Consider the following 25,274-nt stretch of genomic DNA (forward strand, 5'->3'; position numbering starts at 1 on the left):
CGCCGGCGCATCGCTGCGGACCCCGCAGGCCGCAGAGCCGCGGCGCCTGGCGTGCGGGAGAGGCTGCGGGGACGCGGCCGCAGCCCGGGCACCCGGGCCCACAGCCCTCCAGCCCTCCCCGAAAGCCGGATCCACTCGCAGGTCTGGCGGGCGGCAGGGGTCCTGCGGGCGGAAGTGAGAAGCGAGGCGTGGGAGGAGGCTGCAGGCTGGGGGCTGGGATCCCCTCGGCGGCTGACGCGGCCCAGAGAACCTGAGCGAGGACGGCGGCCGCCTCCCGACGCCCGACGCGCGCCAGCCGGGCCTTTTTTGGCGCTGAGGGAGAGCAGACGGGCAGGGCCGCCGCTTTTGGGGGAGCGAGGCTGAGCCGCCGCCCCCGGGACCAGGAGGAGGGGCTGCCTCGGGGGCGCCACTGCGACCCAGATAGGTTGGGCGAACGCGGGAGCGGGCGGCGGCCCGTCGCCTCCCTCCTCCTCCGCGGCGCCATCCCTCGGCGCGCCCAACCCGGAACCCGGCGAGCGCGTGGGGGCGGGGAGGCGAGCGCGCAGAGCTGGCGGGCGCCCCCGCGGCCCCCGGCCCCCCAGCCATGTCGGCCGAGGAGATGGTGCAGATCCGCCTGGAGGACCGCTGCTACCCGGTGAGCAAGAGGAAGCTTATCGAGCAGAGCGACTACTTCCGCGCCCTCTACCGCTCCGGCATGCGCGAGGCCCTGAGCCAGGAGGCCGGCGGCCCCGAGGTGCAGCAGCTGCGCGGCCTCAGCGCCCCGGGCCTGCGCCTAGTGCTGGACTTCATCAACGCCGGCGGGGCCCGCGAAGGCTGGCTCCTGGGCCCGCGGGCGGACAAGGGCGGTGGGGTGGAGGAGGAAGAGGAGATGGACGAGGTGAGCCTGCTGGCGGAGCTGGTGGAAGCGGCCTCCTTCCTTCAGGTCACGTCTCTGCTGCAGCTGCTGCTGTCCCAGGTGCGGCTCACCAACTGCCTGGAGCTGTACCGCCTGGCGCAGGTGTACGGGTTGCCCGACCTGCAGGAGGCCTGCCTGCGCTTCATGGTCGTCCACTTCCACGAGGTGCTGTGCAAGCCCCAGTTCCACCTCCTGGGGGCTCCTCCTCAGGCCCCCGGGGATGTCAGCCTGAAGCAGAGGCTGAGAGAGGCCCGGATGACCGGGACTCCTGTCCTCGTAGCCCTGGGGGATTTCTTGGGGGGACCCCTGGCCCCTCACCCCTACCAAGGGGAGCCCCCGTCCATGCTCAGGTATGAGGAGATGACTGAGCGTTGGTTCCCGCTGGCCAACAACCTTCCTCCCGACCTGGTGAACGTCAGGGGTTACGGGTCCGCCATCCTGGACAACTACCTCTTCATAGTGGGCGGGTATAGGATCACTAGCCAGGAGATCTCGGCTGCGCACTCCTACAACCCCAGCACCAACGAGTGGCTCCAGGTGGCCTCCATGAACCAGAAGAGGTAAGCACCCAGCAGTGCTGCTTCTTTCCCCTTCCCATTCATTCACTCGCTCATTAGTTCATTCCCCTGACGTTTCCGGGGCAGTCACAGGAGGTTGTGCTGAGGTGGGAATGACCTCTTCAGGAGTGGCGCTGGCCTTGACTCTGGCAAAGTTCCCAAGGAACTGAGAACTTGAGAGGAAGAAGTGGCCCGCTCGAGGTCAGCTAGCTGAGTAGTTTCCTTGCGGGTCTTGCGCTTTGAGGCAAATTGCCATTTTCCCGAGGGGGGGGTTGTCTGTGGTTTCCTAGAAGGATACTTTAAAAGAAAACTTTTTAAAGTTTGCTTTCATTTTTATCTTTTTTATTTTTTAGGCTCTATTCCTGATTTCAGTGACACACTGGGCAGTGACCTGTAATGCTGTCTTGGGAAGATTTTGTTGTTGTTATTGACTTTGAAGCTTTCCACACTGGGGTGCCCCATTAGAATTGTACATTGGATTGTCTTTCTTATTTTATATCTTCTCGTTTGCATCTCCTTTCCTTCCCAGTTTCATCATTGATCCAAAATTTGAGCCTGGCAGTGGTCACCTACAGAATTAGAACGTTTCAGTCCACCCAACCTTCTCCCTTCCCATCCTCACATCCCTCCCAACATGCCCTTGGGTGACTTGAAGGCAGGAGAAGGAGGGGAGGGAGAGTAGGGAATGGAGCTAGGAAACGAATAGGAAGAGAAAAAAAAAAAAAAGGAGCAGAGCAAATACAGGGAAAGGTGGTAGGAAAGAAAGGTGGTAGGACTCAAGATGGTCCAGAGCCATTCACACACAAGTGGGGAGAAGAATCAGTGTGACCCAGGAAAGGACAGGAATACCCTTTCTTCTGGTCGACTTGTATCCATCTCACCCCCCACATGGGCCCTACCCTGGAGTGTGGAGCAAGTAATTGGGGGGCTCACCACCAGGCAAAGAAAGTCATAACAGGAATGGGAAGACCATTACACGTACTTACTCGACTTAAGGGTACCCCAGGCCAGGGAGGAACAGTGGCTTTATTTCTACTATAACATAAAATTCATTTTTGGAAAGTGCTCTTTTTTTTTTCTGATGATAAAAATAACACATAATTATTCTAGAAAAGTGGAAAAATGGAAAAGAATCAAGAAACAGAGAGACTATCACTCCTACTCCCTCCCTTACAGAGGCAATACCTTGTGCGGGTTGGCATGTTTTCTTCCAAGCCCTTTGTGGTGTATTATTTATACCACTGAGATGATACCGTATTTAAGATTTTTAAGCAAATTCTAACAGCTTTAATTGAAGTAACAAACGGACATTCAGTGGTGATGGATGGCCCCCAGATTCTGGATGCAAGGGCCCGCAGGTTGTCTGTCACCTCTACACACGTTTCTCCAGCTGTATCAACTGGTGCTCAGTAGCCCCAGTTGGAGGTCCCCCCAACTCCAGCCCCAACTCTAACACAACACCTCACAGAATTATTTTTTTTTCTTTCTCCCCCCCTGCCCTTTTTTAGAGAAGGGGGGAGGGGCAAAGGGAGAGAGAATCTTAAGCAGGCTCCCTGTCCAGCACAGATCGTGGCACAGGGCTCGATCTCATGATGCTGACGTCATGACCTGAGCCTAAATCAAGAGTCAGATGTTTAACCAACTGAGCCACCCAGGTGCTCTGTTTCCTTTCTTGACAAATTCTTGGTAGTCTTTTTTTCTTTTTTCTTTTTCTTTATAGGAATATCCTTTCTGTCCTCTGGGGGGAAAAAAGGTATTTGAGTAATGCATGAGTACATGCTTAGAAAAATTGCAAATGGCATGAAAAACCACAGAGTAAAAAATGTGTGTCTACTGACATATATTTATATATTATACATTTGTAAATATATGTTATAAATGTACATTTATATAAACATGAGTCTGTTAATAATTGTTTGCAGGGGAAAATGTATGTATGCATGTACATGTAGGGGTATGTATGCATCTTATATATATTTTTACCTTAGAGTTGATTAGGCTGTGCTGATTATGGCCATTGATATTTCTACTTGGAGAGTTTTTTCTATATCAACAAATGTAGAGCCATCTCACTCTCATTAAGAGCTATGTAGTATTCCAGCCTATGGCTGTACCATAATGTAATCAGTCATTTCCTTATTCCTGAGCATTTAAATTGCATCTATTTGCCATTATAAACAATACTATAATGGGCGCGCCTGGGTGGCTCAGTTGGTTAAGCATCTGCCTTCGGCTCAGCTCATGATCCCAGAGTCCTGGGATCGAGCCCCACATTGGGCTCCTTGCTCAGCAGGGAGTCACCTTCTCCCTCCCCTTCCTCCTGCTCCTTCTCTCTCACTTGCTCACTCTCTCCTTCTCTCTCAAATAAATAAAATTTAAAAAAAAATGCTATATTGAACATCTTGGCATGTATGTGCCTATCTTACCAGGCATATATCAGTAGTCCTATGTGGCAAATTCCTGGAATCCCTGGGTAGGTGGGCCAAAGTGTATATATGTTTTCAATTTTGGTAGCTCCTCCCAAATTGTGCATCAGAACATTGTTCGAATTACCTCTCCTATCAGCAGTGTCTGAGCTTGCCAGTTCCTATACCCTTGCCAAGACAAGGTATTATCATCATTTTTTATTTTTACCAATCCAGTGGGTAAACACTGGTGTGAATGTTTCTGCTTGGAAGAGAAATTTTTCCTCTTTTTTGTATGTATTTTATAAGTGGCCTTTACCATTGAAAAAGAAAATTGGTTTATTTTTTTCAGATTCATTTTAGAAATTCTATTTACGTATGTAGAATTAATCTCTTGCCTCTTAGGTAATGTTGCACTGTTTTCTCCCTGCCTTCATGTTATCATAAGACCTCAAAAATGAAATCCCCAAAGTGACCAGGCAGGTGAAGTCACTGAGTAGAGGGGTGGGTTGGAGTGATGATGAACCAGGGAGCTACCACCCCACCCAAGAGGGCCCCTCCTCTCAGCCACAGCTTGTTGGTGCCACCTAGAAATGAGGAATGGCGTTGCCAGACAGCCAGATATCCTGATTTTTAAATGCTGGCAACTTACTGCATTGAAAAAACCAACATCAACAATAACAAAACCTTGCAGACTGAACAAATTGTAGGACAACACCGGCATTGTGAGCCTCCAGTTTTGGACGTCAGGTTTATCGTGTATTCTTGGGTGAAGAAATTTAAAATTTTTGTCATGTATATCCTGTTAGCTTTTAATCTTGCACAGGAAAGGCTTCTACAAGTTAAGAATATACAAATATTCATCTGTCTTATAATCTATATTATTTTCATGGTTTTGCCTTTTTACATTTTTATCTGAATGTGTTTGGGATATATTTTTATATAAGGTATAATGTAAGGTTATAGCATGTCTTCTAAGTGTCCTGGTGGCCTCAATCCTCACTGTGATTCGCACAAGCAGTTATCAGATGCTAATTTTCCTGTTTCCATATTTATAGATTGGCCATTCCTTTACCAATAGCACCCTTTTAAATTATTGTAGCTTGGTAAACCTATCTTATTGTCTCGTGGATCAAGACCCATTTTTTCTGTTTTATTTTGATTCTCTTAGCTATTCTTTGTACACTTCCTCCTTCAGATAAACTTTAGAGTCAGTTGTCAAGTCTTGTTGGAATTTTGATTGGCATTAAATTATATTTATCAATTAAGTTGGAGGAAGATTTATAGTTTCATAATACTTTGCAGTTGGAAAAATGGTTTGTTTTCCCGTGTATTTAGGTCTTTTGGTCCTTCAGGAAAGGTTTATTTTATTATCTTTGTATAGTTTGTATATTTTTTTATTGCAGTGATTCTCAGGTATTTTCTAGTTATTGTTTTTTTTTTTTTCTTTTAAACTTTTGTTTGTTTATTTATTTTTAAGTAGGTTCTAGGCCCAGGGTGGGGCTTGAACTCACAACCCTGAGATCAAGAGTCACATACTCCACTGACTGAGACAGCCAAGCACACCTGAGTTATTGTTTTTTCTCACAGGTATTTTTTTCCCCCACCAAATTTTAAAATTGGATATGATATTGGAATTTGTAACTTTCTTTATCTCTTTCATACTTTGACTCAGATCTGATGTCACGTCAACCGGGAGTCCTTTCTTAAACTCTCAGTTGGGCTAACTATTCAAATTCGGTGCTTCTCTGGCACACTCTCCACCTTGAGTTGACATTTTCTGCTTATGTTTGTTTCTCTCCCTTCCAATCAGGTCCGGCTCAGTGCTTCTCTATACTCCTACTGCTAACATGGTGTCCAGTAGATAATAGATGTTTAAAATGCATCGTTGTTCTGAATTATGGAATATATCGTATATTATTGTAATACAAGTGAATATGATTTTATTTTTTTAATGTAACTTTATTGTGAATATTTTTATCTTATAATAGTCATTATAGTTATTTAGAATAGCTGAAAAATAATAATAAGTAACATTTAATTGAACATTTACTCTGTACTAGGGACTGTTCTTAACTGCTTTGCATGTATTATCTCACTTAGTCTTCGCAAAGACTATATCAGAGAGGTTCCCATTTTACAGATTCAGACACTGAGGCATAGAAAGTTAAGTAAATTGCTAAGGTGTGTAATAAGTAGAGTAACCAAAATGTATATACCCATTGAATAGATATAACCATTTAAAGTATTTACAGTTTGGCTTATAGACTGGCAATGACCATCTTCATGTGGATTTTTAAATTTTCTTAAAAATTATTTTCTTCGGAGAAGTGGAGCGCCGGTGCTTGGTGGTGCTGTGCTGGCTTTTAAAATCTCATTACGTGTGTTTCAACTTCACCACAGCCTCTATGTCTAGCATCTTTCTAGTCACTGTTGGGTGAACAACAAAGATGACATTGTTCCTGTCCTCAAGGAGTTTATAATTGAGTTTAGATGATGAAACAAGTAAAAATGAAACCTAGAATGGGATCGTTCCTGGAAAATGTGTCTAGCACAGTTTCTGGAAACACCAGAGGAAACTTAGAACCTTGAGGAAAAGCAGATTTTGGCCTCTGTTTACACAGCATTTCACATCTACCTTGAGCCACTGCCTTTGTGATGTACCTGTACTGTGTTACTTTGACAAAGTGGTCAAATACAGAGCAGCCCACATTCCCCAGCGACCGAATAGGGTGGTGACTTCAGAATCTTTTTTTTTTTTTTAAAGATTTTATTTATTTATTCGACAGAGATAGAGACAGCCAGCGAGAGCAGGAACACAAGCAGGGGTAGTGGGAGAGGAAGAAGCAGGCTCATAGCGAAGGAGCCTGATGTGGGGCTCGATCCCATAACGCCGGGATCACGCCCTGAGCCGAAGGCAGACGCCTAACTGCTGTGCCACCCAGGCGCCCCGTGACCTCAGAATCTTAAATAATAAGGGACAGGCAGGAACGCTAGGGTTGAGAGATTCTGTAAAGCCCTTTGCACCCTGGAGAAAATGGTGCTCTATGATCAGTAGTGCTCTCTCCCTATCCTCCCCCCCGCCCCACCGCCAAAAAAAAGGAAAGGAAGAAAGAGATGTTAGTGTTGTGCCCGCACACTTGAGAATGGCAGTATGAGTACATAGCAGTCTTTGAGAGGATGCTTTGAAGTCCAGGGATGCAACAGTGCCCAGTGGTCTGTGTGTGGATTTGATCTCAGGAGTTGTCAGGACGTAACTCTTCACATGTAGAAGCATGTGTGCCCACAAAATTGCTTGCCCTCCTTCCTCACTTTAATTGGTGAAAACGTGCAGAAACTGGCCATTGTTGCAGCAGTCGGTTCATTAATTTCTCCATTTCTAACATCTCTAGTGTCTTTGATTGCCCTGCACTTTTGCTCTGAAATTGTTGTGTATGTGAATACAGCAAAGCCAGGAGAGAGTTGAACAAGTCTGGCAGAGGTGGAATTACAGTCGTCAGCCTTAGCTGTCCCCTTTTTCTCTGAGCCAAAGTTTAGTATTTTAGGGCATTTCTTAAGTCATGGGGCCCTGGAGAGATTTTGTCGTCTCTGGTTAACGTTGCAGTGGAGCCGGAGAACAGTGTGAAGGAAAGAAAACCATGTATCTATCCGTCCCCCCAACTCACTATGATTTTGGCCAATAGTTGCATTGTGTGCTCTGGTTTCTCAGACACCTAATAGGTAGCAACCATGACCACTTCTGTTCCTAACCTCTGCTCTCTCCCCTGCCTGGTCCCCAGGGAAGGTTAATCCACAGGGAAGTGGCAGAAGGTAGGCAGCAGAAGGGGACGGAGGGAACACAAGGACCTGAGTGCTCCACAGATTGTACAAACCTTTTCTGAGTGGTTGAGAAAAGATGTGAGAAAAGATCTTGCCATTTCTCTCTGAGCTTTGCTCTAATGGTAACAAACTGTTCTATGTAGCAAGCTGTAACATGGTTTCCATTTCTTGAGCTCTTACTCTGGGCTGCATGTTGCAGACACTGTTTGAGATGTCACTTCCTATTTCATGCTCACAGCATCTCTTTGGGTTAAGTATTATTATTGGCTCCATCTGCCCAAAGGGGAAACTGAGGCTCAGTTTAATAAGCTTGCACAGTTGATAGGGCCAGCACTCGAAGCCACTCAGACCTCTGTGTCACCTGCTGCCCTACAGTTGTATACAGTTACTATTAATCTGTGTACCAGTGTTCAGCATGTTTCATGTCACTTAGTTTTTAAGGATTTAATGAGCTCTTTATTTCCTTGAAGCAAAGTAGTAATTAAATCAGCATCTATTTTTTCACTTTTATTTCTTTTACTGTAAGTCAGTCAAGTATGTAGCTACAACACATCATTATGTGGTTTAAAAATTCTTCTTTTTACCCTCCTGAAGGTAGTATGTCAGGGATCAATATTAAGAAAACATTAGAGATGATAATTTTTTTAAAAAAATCAATAGCTTGGATTCATACTTTTCACCGTTCAGGAGGTGAAGAGTGAAAGAGCTATTTTCAGAAAGTAGAAAATGAGGTACTACATGATGAGAATTTATGGATGAGAGAGCACTGTGTATATAATTCCCGAATACATTATAGCCAGATACTGTTGCAGTTAACAAATGAGAAACAGACCCTATCGGAGTCAAGAAATTTAGGTTTATAACATGTAGAAAAGCATTCCCTCTCGTGACCCCTTTCTGCAAGTATTCCTCTTTTCAGCTCTTATTGTGCGTGGTATTGTGCTTTTCCCCACTTCACAGATGGGGACACTGAGGCTCAGATGAACTGTGAATCAGTGACTTGTCCAAGGGCACACAGCTGTTGGAAAGTGGAGCTGAGATTTCCCTGTATAAGCCTAGGCTCATAATCCTTAGCAGTATGCCTCTTCGCTAAGTGGTCTGTTTTGGGGTGGCAATTTCATCTTCAACTCAATATTGAAAAGCTTCTTCTCTTCAAGTGAACTTGAGCATGCTGGGTCTGGAGAGATGGAATTGTTTACTTTAACTGCCTATTCATTCAGCCCTTACGTGTTTACTTAGGACAAATGATTATGCTGGATGAATATTAAAAACTGTTTTGATCTTACAAAATTTACTATCTGTGTACCTTTGGGGAGCAAAAACAAATTGCGGGCTGGTAAAATTTAGTGCTTATTTGCAAGCTTTATTTCCTTTGGTTCCCCAGATTTGCACACACAGAGAGAGCATCATGTTCAGATTCTAAGGACCATTGGCAGCAGGAAAAGTAAGCACCATGAAGCAGAGACCCCCCAGTAACTGCCACCCCAGCGAAGTCTGTTGGCATGAAATACGAATGGCTGGCTAGGTTTAATGGACAATATGAGGTTCTTGTTGAAGAGTGCCCTGTTCACTCTCTGATTTGAAAAACACAACAAAACTGAGACTCATGTAAATGTACACATTACAGGCACCTTTGAAAACATCTTACTGTTTTCTAGGTGACCATTACCAGCATGTCCTATGTCATAGTGCATCCATGTTGATAGACACCTGTTAGGAGATCACACATGGGTGACTCGTTCCCTGTTTCTTCCTCATCTACCCTCTCACGTGCATGTTTCATCTGTGGCCTCTGCCCCCATATTGGTACTTTGAAGACGTTGTATTGGTGGTAGATGTGGCCTCTAAGTTTACCTAGTCTACTTTCTTTATTTCAAACACTGGAAAACTGAGAAATTATAATGATAGTATCTTATCTCAGTGTAGTACTTACTGATAAACTGTTGGCTGTAATTGTCTTGACCATCCTGTGAGGTGTTTTATCCCCACACCAGCGATGGCGAAGTGGGGAGTTTGGGCCCAGGTCAGAGAACTGCTTCAGGTCTTTCTGTTGCATCGTGCTCTGCTCACATTCCTGTCAACTTGAGACTGCTGCACCGATCAGGGAGACTGGCCCAAATGTGTACCCTGTCTGGCCTTCAAGGAGTCCATTAATTTCTGTGCACTATGTTGAAACAAATTAGTTTTTTCTTTTCAATTCAGAAGTTACGAGACTTTTACCTAGCATCTGATGCTGATGAGCAGTGTTTAATTGTGTGGTTGAGTATGGGCCTTAAAACCAGTGTATTCTCTTTCTAAAATTATTTTATTTTATTTATTTGAGAGAGACAGAGATAGGGAGAGAGAGCACAAGCAGGAAGGAGGGGGAGAAGCAGACTCCCCGCCGGGCAGGGAGCCCGTCAAGCCTGATTCAAAGGCAGACGCTCAACCGACTGAGCCACCCAGGCGCCCTAAAATTATTTTCTAATTATTATGATAAGTGAGCATTTGTTGATTTAAGTATTTGTTAAGTTAACGCGTAGAAACACCCTAAGAGTGCTGGATCAAAATATGTTTAGTTCCGTACTTATGAAGCCCTATGTTATGTGTTGTGAAACAATATATAAGATGCCCTCATATGGAGTGGGGCGGGGGGGGGGACGAGTGATCTGTCTGGTGCACTTGTGGTTAAGGGGTCTCTGAACTACCCTTTAGCAGCCACCCTTAGCATTTGCGTGTCTGTGTGGGAGGTGCTAGTGTGTACCTAACATAGAGCCTACCCACTAGGTAGGAAGAATGGGAAGCATTCTGAGTAGAGAGACAAGGGAGAGAGGTGGTTATGCATTCCTCCCTTAGCACTTGCTCCCACTGCTGAAAGAAATATTAAGCCTACTATATGCAAAATATCTTTGGTTCTTGGCATAAAGCTAAGCAAGACTACTCTTGGTTTTATTTATTATTTATTTATTATTTATCTCCAATTGCTGAAATTTTTTATTTTAAATTTTATTTTAAATTATTTATTTATTATTTATTATTTATTATTTATCTCCAATTGCTAAAATTTGGAAAATGCATCATTCTTGTGAATTCTGGGGTAGGAGTGAAATTTGAGATGCCATTTGGTCATTTCTCTGTCCCGCAGAATGGCACCCAACTTGGAAAGCTAATTTTCTTTAGATATCCAGCACATTCCTCACTCTGTTTTAGCAGTTCATGCCATTGCCTTCTTAATGGTAAAAAAACAAAAAACAAACAAAAAAAAAACCTGACTCTCTGGGCCTTTGTATCTCTCTTTCAGGTCTAACTTCAAACTTGTGGCCGTTAATTCAAAACTCTATGCCATTGGTGGGCAGGCTGTTTCTAATGTTGAGTGTTACAATCCTGAGCAGGATGCCTGGAATTTTGTGGCACCCTTACCAAATCCTCTGGCCGAGTTCTCTGCGTGTGAGTGTAAGGGAAAAATTTATGTCATTGGAGGATATACTACCAGAGGTAAGTGAAGGGGCAAGTAAGTGATCCTCTCGTATGCGAGCTTCGGCAGCCTGGGGAAGTGCAGGAGGGCGCCGGAGGAAACACTCCGGTGTACATACTGTAAGCTCACACATTATATACTGGATATTTACATAGCTGGAAGGAAGAGAGCTGTGTATTATGCGGTGGTTTGGACAGAAGGGACTTTTGGTGCCTTTGTGTGAGCATGAAGATTGAATGGGGTAGAGGATGCTGTGAAGAGCGTATGTATTTTCTTTCTGCTCTGGAAATGCAGTCTTGTGGCCAGCTGTCTTGTGACTTGACTGGGTAGCTGCCATCCTTCTCCCAAACACATTTAACACTATGGAATTTAGGGCCAGAACATCCTTGCAGGTCTTTGTTTTCACTTTCTTCCTTCTTGAGCACAAACATATCAGACAGTTTCCAGAAACTCAGCTCGAGGCTGTTGTTCACATATCATAAGAGGATTTTAAGACACATGAATATAAGAGAATTCTCTCCTGACCAGAGGTGGGAGGTGGTAGTGCTAGTTATTAAACTGTACTTTTTTGGGTGGGTATTTGGTATTAATAATTTGGAAATAAGTTTCTCCAGTAGGTTTTATACTGCTGTTCTTGGTAGGAAGCATCTCACATGATAGTGATAAAAAACAGCTTGGTTGTGTTTGAAAAGGCAGTGGTGGGCTACCAGGAAGCGGTGTGTCTTTCCTTTTCTCTCTCTCCCTCACTTGTGTCCAAGTTACCTCTTGGCCAAAGAAATTTATTTCTTCATTTGTTTTATCTGACTGTAAAATGCCCAGAACTTATAGAAAAGGTACAACTGGACTCTTAGGACTTTTAGCCACATTGAAGTAGTAGAGTTACCATTATATCCGACATAGTGAAATAACCTATTTCTCCTTTGTGGTACAACATGGGAGGACAGAGCTCCATACAGTAAGTGTGGAGAAAGGATGCTGATACGTAACTTTGTAAAGAGCAAAATCCACATGCTAATAGCGTGTGGGTGCCAAAAAGTCTTCCCCATAGCCGAATGTGTCTTGTTTGGGGGATTTATGTTAGAGGAAGAAGTTAAATGTCAGGTGTTTTATGAGCATCTGATCTACTGTGTGTGTGTGCAAAGATTCTGAGTAACACTTCTTAGAGTGTCTCTAAACAGTTCCGGGGGTGGGGGGTGGTGGGGGTGGTGAGTGGTGCTTTAGTTTCCTATGGCTGACTTAACAACCAACCACAACTTGGTGGCCTAAGACAATAGAAATGTGTTCTCTCACATTTTTGGAAGCCAGAAGTCTGAAATCAAGTTGTGGGAGGTCACATCCCCTCTGAAGGCGCTAGGGGACATTCCTTCCCCGTCTCTTCCAGCTTTGGTGGCTCCAGGTGCTCCTTGGCTGGTGGCTGCGTCACTCCAGTCTCTGCCTCCATTTTCACGCACCTTCTCCTCTGAGCATATCCGTGTCTTTCCCGCTTCTGTCTCTTATAAAGACACATTCCTCGTTGCATTTTAGAGCCCACCTGGGTAATCTAGGGTGATCTCATGCCGAGATCCTTAACTTCATGACATCTGCAAAGCCCCGTTTTCCAAATAAGGTCACATTCAAGGGTTTTGGGGTTAGGGGATAGGGATAGACATATGTTTTTGGGGGCCACCGTTGAACTCACTCGAGGTGCTGTATTTATGCATTTAAAGAGAGGAAGCGACCAAGAGGAGTGCATGGGAAGCAGAGAGGTTTTTTTTTTAATGCCCTCAAGTTTTCGTCACTGTGGAGCTATTCCCAGTGTCCCTCCCTAGTGACTTTTCACTGAAGATAAGATAATTGCCAGCTTTTTTTGGTGACAAATAATTGAAAAACAAAAAAAGAGAGAGACCTAGCAGTCATTTCTTTTTTTTTTTTTTTAAGATTTTATTTATTTATTCGACAGAGATAGAGACAGCCAGCGAGAGAGGGAACACAAGCAGGGGGAGCGGGAGAGGAAGAAGCAGGCTCATAGCGGAAGAGCCTGATGTGGGGCTCGATCCCATAACACCGGGATCAAGCCCTGAGCCGAAGGCAGACGCTTAACCGCTGTGCCACCCAGGCGCCCCCTAGCAGTCATTTCTTTTACCTTCAACACTGGTGTTTGGGTACAATGGTCAACTTCATGTGCTTAATGAAACCATAGCCCCCAGAGAATTCCTGTGTGTGCATATGTACCTCTGTGTGTGTCTGTGTGCCTCTTCTCCTGGGAAAGTAAATACAGTTATTTACTTTTGAACATTTCTAAGAATTCTGATTCCTTCCTAGATTTTGTAAGACAGAATGCACCGTGTGGACTGACATAATGCACACATATCCTTCGGCTTCTCTTGTGACCAGGATCTGGGAAGCACTGACAGGCAGCACTGTAACCCAAGGAGTACTCTGCTGGTAGATTTCCTAGTTTTTCCATGACCCTGGCTGAGCAAATGTTCTTTAGATTTGACCTGGAAAACCCTTGCTTGTGTGTTTTCTAGTTTCTCAAGCCACTACTCATGTACCTTCTTCACTTGGGCCACCCACGGTGATTCCTGCCCCGGATTCCCCAAGCCAAATACCTGTGATGGGATGGTTGGGTGATGTGGATGGATGGATGTTTGTCTAAGGGTTGAAAATGGGTTGTCTGAGATGAGAGGGCGGGACAGTTCCTTGTACTCTGAAATGCCCCTCCTCTTCTGTGTGGGATCTTCCCAGCACTTCCTAATAGTTGCCTGGATTTAAAATAAGGAGTCATAATTGTCATAAAACAAAATGCAGGGCTCAAAGTTGAGTTCTTGGCTTGCTGGCTTCTTAAGTTAGATTTTAAAATTTAGTAAGTAATAGTTAACACAGTTTTTATAATAGCTGTTTGATTATATTAATTCCATAGCAGGCACTGAGGAAATTAAGAGAAATTCAATAGGAAGCAATAGTAACCACTCAAGGGAAGAAGGGTGATTTGTTAAGGTTCAGAATCACCTCTCAATGAAAAAGCAAAAGATTATTCCACCAACTCAAACCACTTCATCATGGTCTGAGCCCTTGTTGGGTGAGGAGAGAAAACATTTACAGAAGACCTGGGAAGACCTTGAGACCTGGAACTGGGAAATACAGGGAAGCCTCACTAGAATAAGTTCTTTATTTGTGCGCTGGGAAGCCTTACTAAGGAGCACTTATTGATAGATTGGAGCCAAACTCCCTTGGACTGTCTCCAGAATGAGTTTTATCACAATAGCGACAATAAAAAGAAATACAGGGAGGTATTAGTGTGGGCGGAAAAGAGAAGGACAGTTTTCTAAAGCTGTAGTCATTCTGAAATTTCTACAGGCGTGGGGACATGCGCACGCGCAGGGTTCGGTCTCCTTCCTGTTCTTTCTGTGCCCTCTTACGAGGCACTCGACCTGGTACCAGAGGTGGCGATGGAGCTCCTTTGTCCTTGCTAGCTGGGGCTGGGTCCTTCTGTGTCAGGAGGAAGTGTGGTACCCTTTGGTTCCACGTCTGTTCCCAAGCTGACTTGTCTCCTACACTGATGGATTTTGTTGTTTGTTTAAACAACAACAACAAACAGAAAGTTCATTCTTTCTGATAACTCAGAGCATTTTTTCTTCTGCTGAGGCTAAAATATTCCACTTATTCTTTCCTAGAGGAGAAGAGGATAAAAAAGAACAATTAAAAAAGGAAAAATGGAACTAGATATTTTTAAATTTCACAAGCGTTTTTCAAAAACAAAGTAGGCAATATTTTTCCTTAAAGCAGCTATGAATTCAAGATAATTTTAGAGTAGCCTTTGATCTACTTTCTATTTTATCCACCCAAGAACGAGTCATCTCTTGGGAAGCAGGCATGGCGAGAGGAAGGGCCTTTGTGAGTTACAGGCTGTTACAGTTGGGACTTCGAATTGCCAAGTGATTCTATGGCTTGAAGGCCACACGTGAGACTTCCTGGGGTTTCTCCTGACTTGCAATTGTGTGTTATTTTCTTCAGACTAACCCCTAAAGATCTTGCTTGGCTCACTTGTCTTGTTTAGTAGAGTCGGTTGTCAAGAGTAGATCCCCTTGGAGCTCTGCCTGTCATCTGTATTAAGAAGTCAGTAATTCTGTAGATATTGAGGAGAGTTCCAAGGCTCTGATTCTTTTTCCATTGGACTGGTGGTTCTAAAAGGCTTAGGGGTACCAGGGAGGAGGAAAGGGATGCTCCAGTCCCAGCTGGCCGTGGCCTGGCCCTCTTGATTCCGAGAGCCTCCCAGGGAGGGGACATGCCTGATGCGGGTAAGGGGGATGATTCTGAACAGATCTCCTCCCAGCCATTTGGAGAACTGTTGTCCCGACCTCTGCTTCTCTGCAATAGTTTTGCCTCTCTGTGACCAGAAGATTCAGCTGGGGGCAGTGTTTATCACAGCATAGGCAGGCAGTGGTGTTCCTTGTGGCTGTGTCCTCATTTGGCTTCTTTCTTCCTTTCAGACCGCAACATGAACATTTTGCAGTACTGCCCCTCGGCCGACATCTGGACCCTCTTTGAAACCTGTGATGTCCACATTCGCAAGCAGCAGATGGTGTCTGTTGAGGAGACCATTTACATCGTGGGCGGCTGTCTGCATGAACTGGGGCCCAACCGGAGGAGCAGCCAGAGCGAGGACATGCTCACCGTGCAGTCCTATAACACGGTCACGCGGCAGTGGCTCTACCTCAAGGAGAACACGTCCAAATCGGGTCTTAACTTGACATGCGCGCTTCACAACGATGGCATCTACATCATGAGCAGAGACGTGACCCTGTCCACCAGCCTGGAGCATCGAGTTTTCCTCAAGTACAACATCTTTTCAGATAGTTGGGAAGCTTTCAGGCGTTTCCCGGCCTTTGGACACAACTTGCTGGTTTCCTCTCTTTACCTGCCCAGTAAAGCAGAAACATGACTGAACTGCCTTAGGATTTAAAGGAAACCTGGTTCAAGACAGAAAGAGAAAAAAAAAATGTAGTGTCCCATTTCCAGGGAGGCCGATTTCTAAAGCGAAAACGTGGGTTAAAGTAGGGCACATGTACAATAGCTGTAAATAAGCTTCTCGAACTAATTACTTGAAAACTTGTGGAGAAAAGAGACCAACTTCATTATTTTTTTAATTATTGATTTTTAAATGGTGGGAGCAAATCCATGATCGTATTTTCATCCAAATATGGTACCCTTGGGCCAGTGACTGAAACTGATCGTCAAAAAGAAGATTCGTTGTGCCTGCTTTAGTAAAGGGCCAAAGTCAATAATTGACGTGAATGGTAAAGATCATTTTAAAATAGTTTTATTTAGGTCACTTGAAATATCATTAATACCTTAAGTGAGAGATTTTTGTTGTTGTTGTTATTCATTTACTTGATACATTTATAGTGACACTGTCATTCACCCTTTTCTCCCCCATTCATACACACATATACTTCCAGTGGTTTAAAAAGAAGGTTTTATATTTTATTTGCACACTACTTTCCAGGAAACTTACAATGATGGAGCCCTACAGTGAGTCCTTGCAAACATCCAGTCCTCCCAAAACCTTTCTTAAAAATGTTCTCAGCTATTTTTCCAAACTTTTTTGCAATTCTGTGGACTGACTAGATAGACAGATGTAACCTTATTTCAGTTAGGTGGCAGATTGCAAATATATGTGGTCAGATAAGTTGCATGGCTAGGCATTCTGTATTGTTTAAAAGAGAGGATATATTGTTTAGAAGGATGGATATATATATATTTTTCTGAAATCAAGTCTTAAATTTAAATGGAAGGGGAAGACCAAATAAGAAAAAAACAAAAAACAAAAAACTGCCTTTAAGAATTACTTTTAGTGAATGTATTTGACTTAGTTCTGTTTTTAAGGTAAAAAAGATAACTTTATCATGTTTAGATCAGGCATCTTTCTAGTTTAATTGTAGCCTTTTAATTCATGCTTTGCTTTTATGAGGTAGGGTGAGGATAGCTGTGGAGCTTTGGTGCTGGAGAGGGAAGAAGCTCTTGTAGAAGAGGAATGGCCTGTGGTGGTATCTCTGAAATTCGGTAAGGTGCTCTGCTTGCCTTGGTCGTTGAATCAGATGGAACCCAGCTCCAGCAGTTGTCAGTAGTCTGTTAGCAAGAATAGAAGGCTTCTGCCGATCATAGGTCCATCCCTTTAAAAACGTATACTTACGGAAATGTTTTTCTTTTTGAACTTCTCTGATCTTTTGTAATGGAATCAGTGAAGCTGGGAGCTGGAGTCCATCCTTCTGCTCTAACATTCCAGTTACAGTGTGCCTCACTTTAAGAACGTCCCGCAGAAAACCAAAAACGACCGTGGCAAGTCCGTGTGTCCCACAGACATTACCCAGTGCCTCCTGCAGGCATTCGCCGCACAGACGTGGTGCAGAGGGTTGAACGCTTCGGCAGAGTTCCCCAGGTTCTCACAAGAGTCACTACAGGGTTTCTTGATGACCATGGCCTGCGAGTAGAGTAAAAATCAGGGTGTGGTTGTAAAAGTTCTATTTGCACAACTTTTCAGGAATACTTCTATTAATTAAATTGAGGCAAGCCTTTATTGTGGACCTGGAGACAGCTCTTGGTTCTTGTCACCAAATAATCATATCAGTACTCTAGCTACACTACTTAAGGGTTTCTAAGCCATACCCATTTATTCTCAAATACTTAGCCTTTTTTTCCCCTTAAACTCTGAACTGAAATCTTATTGGGGATGGTACTTTAATAATAGATTTATATTAATTTATATTCATTATGGAATTGAATTTCCAGTGACCTATAATTTCATTGCGTATATTTAAAATCTAATTTATTTTAAATAGTGTTAACTTTTGTTGCTACAGATCTTAACTTTTTTAAAGCTTAACTTTGTATATTCAGAAGATTCTAGCCAGTTGAATTAGTTCTGGACAATGAGACCTTAGCCTGTAAATAAACACATCATATAAAATGTAATATTATTGCTGCCAACCAGTTCTCTTCCTGATTACATTCTTTGGGTCTGTTTTCCTTATGCCAACAATTAGATCCTTGGACCAAGTGAAGGCTCACTCTGATCCACAAAGCTTTTTTTATAAACCAGGTTTGATGTGTGTGTATATGTGCATATTTGTGTGTGTGCGTGCACGTGTGTCCTGGTATATTATAGCTCTAAGATACACAGACTTCTAACAAAGTTTTTGCTTCTCTGGTCTGCTAGCAGTACTTGGGCAAGGCAGAATGTGCAATAGGAACAGATCTGTGGATTTGGTCATCATCCTTCCTGCTGTGCACATCAGCTATGTTGGCATTTTGAGGATAATTTTAATTTAGCTCTGTTCTCACGTTGGTGCCAATGTTGTAGTGAAGACTCTACCTATGATGAGGGAATGTTGTTTTGAAAATCCCTGTCATCCCCCAGGACTTAGCTTTTTTTTTTTAATTGTTTATTTTAATTCCAGTATAGTTAACATACAGTGTTATATTAGTTTCAGGTGTACAATATAGTACTCTTTGATAATATCCCTCTGTTTTCTTCCTTTCTCTAAATGCTTCATCCTTCTTTTCTGACATGCTTCTGAGGGGTACCCGCCTTCCACTGTGGAGAGGGGGGCTAGGGGGAGGATCCCTGCTAGCGGGAGCCACTCTGCCAGACGCAACCTGTTTTACCAAGAATGGTCTGAGTGGCAGAGTGAGTCCTGAGTGTGGATTGGTAGAGGGGGGTTGGTTCTCCCTGTCATTCTTTCTGGCTTTCTTCTTAACATCCTTGGTTTCAGAGGCCTCTCCCCTTAGCATCCTTGCCAGTTTTTCTGATGAAATTGTAGGAGTTGATTATTTCAACAGTGTGGGTTAAGTCATAACAATGAAGTACTGAGAAGGTTATGGATTCTATTAAGAAACAAATAGATTAAGATTAAGCATGAATACCAAAGAGAATTGAACTTGGCCATGTTTTTTTGAACCAAAATCCCAAGTAATTCCTAATGCCTTAGATGTCAATTAAAGCTGTACTGAGATGGACGAATCTCTTTTTCTCCAAAGGGAATTAGAAGTAAATGCTTGTTTTCTTTCACTAAAGAATTTCTTAATGAGCATTGTGGATGCCATGTTTTCAGATTTCCAGGTAAAGTCATGACCCTACCTGTTTGGCCACACAGGTAAATGGAGTGGAAAGGCCTTGGCCTTGATCAACCAGCATCTAATGAGCAGTGGCTTAATGCAGAGCACTCGTGAGGCAGCATAGTGACAGAAAGGGAGTATGGGTGAGTTGTCGGATGCCTTTTTCTTAGACCAGGGATGGGGAATATATAACATCTGTGCCACCATTCTCTGATGGTGGCATCATGAATGAGTAGCACTCCTTTCCTCTGTGCCAGGAATTGGTCTCACAGTCCATGTCATCAGTGCTGCCAGGCATCCATTGCCCATCCATCAGAGTGAGATGAATGAAGTCTATTTCCCATCCTGCCTTAGACAGAGGAGTGAATGAATTAGGTGAGTAGATACCACCCAGAATGGCTTTGAAAGCACTGAGCTGATTCAGCTCCGTTCCCTGGTTCCCAGAAATACTTACTGAAAGTCTGTTGTGCGCAGGATAATATTAAGAACTAGGGGTATAGATGTAAATGAGCTGTGTCCCCTGATCTGGAAGAGATTATAGCCTTGTGAAAATGTTTGTCATAATCATTGTAACCCATGTCTTCAAAGATGGCCAACTTTGTCAGGCATACTGCGGCTCTCTGGCCTGGCCGCCTCTCAGTCCTGACCCAATCTGTCCACTGCTTCATGATCCACTGACAGTTCTAATGAACCAGCTTTTCTCTAAATTTGAACATCACAACCTATGTTTCTGTTTTAGTGGTATGCTTTTTTTCTCACTACTTTTCATAGTCTTCTCTGTACTTCATCTTTCAAAAAAAAAAAATGATATGTGATCTGTTGAAGATAATTATTAGGCACCACAGCCAGTTTGGCTAAGGGCTCAGCAGCCTGATCCCATGAAGAGAGGGAGCAAAGTCAGGGAAGTGAGTATTGGGAGAGAGGCGAGCTGTTCACGTGTGTGTTTGTACTTATGCCTTTAAAACACTTCCATAGAAAGCATTACTAATGGTCATTAAGACACTAGTCCTGATGGAAAGTCAGTTGACGTTGCCTGTGTGATCACTATCAAAGGGTGGTTTTCTGTCCTTATGTTTCATTCATGTAAGAATATTTGCTGTTTTTCATTTTCATGTGTTAATTTAGGAACATGGTATAAAATACACACCAATTGACATAATGCTAACCTCTGCACTTGACATAACCATTTTTATCCATTCCTACAGGAGACATTAAATGTAAAAGAGGGTTAATTTTGAGGAGCAAAAGGCCGCTAGATGACTTTGGTAGAGTTGGCTGGTGCTTTCTCAAATGGATGTCATAGTTTATTACTAGTAAAGAAAAGGAAAATGTAATTTGCATTATTGTGTCATTTTTCTAAGAAAAATCTTGATAGGGGTTCTGTAGATGTCTCTACAATGTTTTCGTATCTAGTGGTCATTTTAGGAAAATTGATAATCTGTAGAATGAACAATTATGTTTTGTTATGACTGACACTTTGTTAAAAGGGTTGTATTGTGTCTTCAAGTGTGGCTTAAAATGTAAACGTTCTGATATGATTCATTCAAATACAATGATGCCTATGATGCACTCACTCAAATAGCATTTGTTCTGTGTTTATAACTAGAACCATAGAAGAAAATCTCTTCGAATAAAATAGTTCAAAATCTTAACAATCCACATTGTTGTCCGTTAGGTACGGTGTACCAACTGTGTGGTCGGGGCTGTGCCAGAGCAGAGAGGACCCAGGTCTCTCAGGTGGGGGCTCCTGACTCACAGGGAAGGCTGGACCAACACATAGGAACCACCTAGAGAGGTGGTAGTCCTGTTGGAAGATGGGCTGAATGGGGTAGCAGAGGTTGCCAGAGCCTTTAGTGTTTGGAGAAGAGGAATCTGGGAGGAGGATCTCTGAATCCTTAGAACTCTGAAGTCTCAATCCCGCCATTCGGCAATGACAGCCCACCACCATCTGTTCTGCCCTATTTTCTAATGTTTCCCACTGTTTCCTTGAAGCACTCCCCACTCTAGGAAAACTGAAACAACCCCTTGCCTTTTTTTTTTTTTTTAAGAATTTATATATTAGAGAGAGTGGGGGAGGGGGTGGAGAGGGACAGAGGAGAGAGAATCCCAAGCAGACTCTCCACTGAGCGCAGAGCCCAGTGTGGGGCTCGATCTCACGACCCTGAGATCACAACCTGAGCCGAACCCGAGAGAAAGAGGCTTAAACAACTGTGCCACCCACATGCCTCACAACTCCTTGCTTTTGAGGCTGGGCATGGTGGTGGGAGGTAGCATCACAAAATGGGGTTCAGTGACTAGATGACGTCCCATGGATGTCCATTCTCTTCCATCCTTTGCCCCACATGCAGGAACCCACCTGCCCACACATGCCCTCCTTATACGTACAATTTTAAGAATGATCCAACTTAAAATACCACTGCTACCTCATAAGAAACCTGACATACCCACCTTTACACCAAGGGAAACAGTCAAAAATCAGATCCAGCCACTGTATCCAAAGGTGACGTCACAGCTTACTGCAACCCAAGTCCAGGGTTGTCAGGGGATGTCCATCCCGAACCCCATGGGTGACCACTCGGTTCTGACAATCTATCATGAATAATTCAAATTATTTCCTACCTACCCAAGACACGCCAAAACAACCAACCCAAACTGAGCTCCCACTCTGTGTAAGGAGCTCTAAGCATTTTTAAAATTGAACTTATTTAATCCTCACAACAATCCCATGTGGTAAATACAAATAGCACCCACGTTACAATCGGGAAACCTGAGGCACTGCAGGTCACACATTGCTATTCGGGAAAAGGGAGAAGGAACAACTGTCGTCACTGGTCTAAACTGTATACTTCTTCCTGCAGGTAAGGGCTAGCAAGGGCTCCCTGCTCCAGAGGAGGAGTGGGTTCCTGGTCAGCTAATCTGGGAAGCCCTGCTTCTGCCTTTGCAGCAGGACGTTGCATGGCCCTGTCTGGGTGCTGTGCCCATGCGATAGCCCTCTTCCTATTGGAATGGTTAGTGGAAGCGGCTGGTGTGTGGAGAGAACCTGAGAATTTAGGTAGAGGCTGGGGATCCTCTGTTCACAGGCCATTAACATTTCCTTGGTGATAAAACCCCTTCAGGAACCCAGTTAGAGCTTGGCAACTCCATGGGCTAAAGGCCCAGATCTAGTAGACCCTGGTTTTTCAAACTTGAAGCCCATCTCTGTGATATCTGTCTCCCTGACCATACTCTTTACCCTTAGCTTAATGGCTCCAAACTCTTCCTCAGCTTTGGGAAAACCTACGACAATAGAGGTCTGCCCTTGCCAGGGTGCATCCCAAGGAATGTTGCTTTCGTAGAAATGCTTGCCTCTCTGTGGCAGGAGGTGTTTGGGAGGGATTCTGGGCATGAATTCCCACTCTGTTTCTTTCTTTGCCTGTTCCGAAGGCCCGTCCTGCTCTATATTCCTGTTTGTTCATGCACCTTTGATGGAAACAGAGGCTCTGGCTCTTGCAGTTCTGCAAGGCACACATTATTTGACCCTTCGCCGTTGCCTGGCTGCAGGCAGAAGGATGAAAAGCCTGGGCGCCAGAGCAAGACTGGCTGAGTCTGCATCTCCGTTCTGCCACTTTCTAGCTGTATAGCCTTGGTCAGGTAACTGTATGTCCCTGGGCCTCAGGGTTTGCTTTAACTGTAAAGTAGGGATGACCACCGTCTCCACTCTGTGGAACTATTGTGAACGTTGAATGAGGAAATCCATGTGAAGCACTCCGTGAACATGAGCTGTTATGACTACCACAGCTGTTGGCTGTTTTCTTTATACCTTCCCATGCCCCTAGCGTGGCCAGCAGCTTATGCCCTTCTTAAAATACCCTACTGGAGCCATGAAGAGGTAGCTAACAACTTCCAAGATCCTGGTGTGTTTCTGTCATTTCTCCCAAAGAACTGGCTTGAAGAGTTTGAGTCCCAAGATAGAGCAGTATCATCAGTTACCTTGCTTCTCATAGGGATAGGGACGGGGACTCCTACCTCTTCCACCCCTCATCTTTATTTAGCTGGTCCCATATTTCCATGTTAGGTAGTTGGAAGTCCCATCCCAAGGACCAAACCTTTTATCAAGACTTTGATGGGACCAAGCTCAGGTCATGTGTCCATCCCTAGGGTAAGCCGGGGGATTGGAGGGAAAGCTCCAGGCTCAATCACATGGAATGAATGAATACCAGATAAGAGGGGTTCCTCCTGCCAGAAGAAAGGGGTGTCGACTATTGTATCCTGAAAAGACCATCCGAACAGTCTGTTGTTTGAGCAGACTAAGCTTGTTGTGCTTACCGCAGTGAGGGAGGGACATCACCTTGCCTCTTAGCCATGTCTCAGAAAGAGGAAGTCAGGTTTTCAGGCCTGGGCTGGGTGATCTTAAAGCAGACTTCGAGACTGCGCGGTTTATGATCTGAGAGCTTTGGGCGCCGCACTTTGCGGGCATACTGCAGGGAGATCTTGCCACTAGCCTTGGTGAGTCAGCTGTTAGTCTTGGTGAAGGAAGCCAAGTACTGGCTCCCTATGGTGTTATGAAAGATAATTCCTTGTGGCAACTACATAATAGTTCTTTTTTTGTTTAAAGGTTTTATTTGTTTATTAGGCAGAGAGAGAGCACAAGCGGGGGAGTGGCAGGCAGAGGGAAAGAGAGAAGCAGACTCCCCGCTAGGCAGGGAGCCCGATGTGGGGCTTGATCTCAGGACCCTGGGATTGTGACCTGGGCTGAAGGTAGACAGTTAACCCACTGAGCCACCCAGCCACCCCAACAATTACATAATAGTTTCTTACGTGTGTTTCTTATTCCTGTTCTAGATTGCTGTTTTCTTGATGATACAGTCTTGTATTCATTTTTTATCATCCTAAGTCAGGGAATACAGCAAAGCCTTGTACATAGCAGATTCTTAACATATTTGTTGAATTTGGAAGGTCTTGAAGCCTAGTTGGGTTTTCTAAAAAGAAATGTAGGTTTTGGTATATCCAACCATAAAATTTCCCTAAAGGAATTAATTTAGTATTTTTTTGATCAGCAACTTTTATTAGAAGTAACTTGCAGTGTACTTTTCTCTTCTACCAATGTACATAACCCATCAAACAGGTGGGAGAAGTTTCAGCTTCTGGTTGGCGCTGGAAAGGAAATTTGGCCACAAACAAGAGTGATGCCAATGCTTAGGAGCCCAGGAGCACTGCAGGAAAATGGGAATCGAGCCCCATCACTTTATTATCTTCTTGTGAATGGAATCAATATCAAGGCTTGAGCGATAGTATTGTCACTTAGAGAAGTGACTTCTTTTTGTAAATTCTGAATCGAATGCCACAAATATACAGTTTCCAGAATTAGAATACTAGATGGAAAGAGAAGTAGAAAACTAGACAGATATTGTTGCTGGAAAGTCTGTTGACTCAGTGGCAGAGGGCCGGTTTCCCACCTGCGGTCTGATCCCCCGCCCCCGGGCCTGGGATGGGCTTCTTGAGAGTGTACTGCTCACAACCCTTCCAGCCCTGGCAGATGTCAAGGTGGTGCTGGTGGCAGGACAAGGGATCTAAGAAGAGATACTGTGATACGAGCAGTTTGTGGCTAGCGGTTATTTTACTCATGGTCTGGTGTACATGTGTATGTTTGCCTGCTTGCCTTATTTTATCAAAGTTTCTGCCACTGAAGCAATGTCTTTTTGAAAGTCTGGGGAGGGTACTGTATTCGTTTCCCAGGCTTCTATATCAAAATATCACAAAGTGGGTGGCTTAAAACAACCGAAACTTGCTGTCTGACAGTTTGAGGCTAGAAGTCCAAAATCAAGGTTTCAGTAGGGCCAGCCTCCCTTTGAAACCGTAGAAGATTCCTTCCTTGCCTCTTCCAAGCTTGCGGTGGTTTGCCAGCAAACTGGGGCTCCTTGGTGTGCAGCTGCATTAATCCAGTCTCTGCCGTCATCCTTACGTGGTGTTCTCCTTGTATTTCATGGCCATGTTAGGAAGTCACCCTGTTCCCACCCATCCTAAGAACCATTTGGCACATTTGTCATATGTTTCAAGTACCAGACATG

General features: G+C 44.2%; 1 protein-coding gene across 2 annotated transcripts; it reads left to right on the forward strand.

The window, feature by feature from the left end:
• The first annotated feature begins 41 nt into the window (after positions 1-41).
• KLHL42 (kelch like family member 42) lies at positions 42-20,800 on the forward strand. Of its 2 annotated transcripts, XR_006782303.2 has the most exons (4): positions 42-1,455; positions 10,957-11,150; positions 15,603-16,409; positions 17,088-20,800. XR_006782303.2 is itself a non-coding variant. In XM_045811828.2 (3 exons), the coding sequence occupies exons 1-3, from the start codon at positions 584-586 to the stop codon at positions 16,052-16,054; spliced, it is 1,518 nt and encodes a 505-aa protein (XP_045667784.1). In that variant the 5' UTR covers positions 42-583; the 3' UTR covers positions 16,055-20,800. The 2 variants fall into 2 exon arrangements, 1 of the variants encoding a protein (XP_045667784.1); XM_045811828.2 differs by having other exon boundaries at positions 15,603-20,800.
• The last annotated feature ends 4,474 nt before the right edge of the window (positions 20,801-25,274 follow it).

Source organism: Ursus americanus, chromosome 25, assembly GCF_024610735.1.
Source record: "Ursus americanus isolate L20-20 chromosome 25, mUrsAme1.1.p, whole genome shotgun sequence".
Taxonomy (NCBI): domain Eukaryota; kingdom Metazoa; phylum Chordata; class Mammalia; order Carnivora; family Ursidae; genus Ursus; species Ursus americanus.

Coding starts and splice junctions, on each gene's coding strand:
- KLHL42 (XM_045811828.2), top strand. CDS start 584: ATGTCGGCCGAGGAGATGGTGCAGATCCGCCTGGAGGACCGCTGCTAC. Junction 1,456..10,956: donor GCCTCCATGAACCAGAAGAG/GTAAGCACCCAG, acceptor TCTCTCTTTCAG/GTCTAACTTCAAACTTGTGG. Junction 11,151..15,602: donor TGGAGGATATACTACCAGAG/GTAAGTGAAGGG, acceptor TCTTCCTTTCAG/ACCGCAACATGAACATTTTG.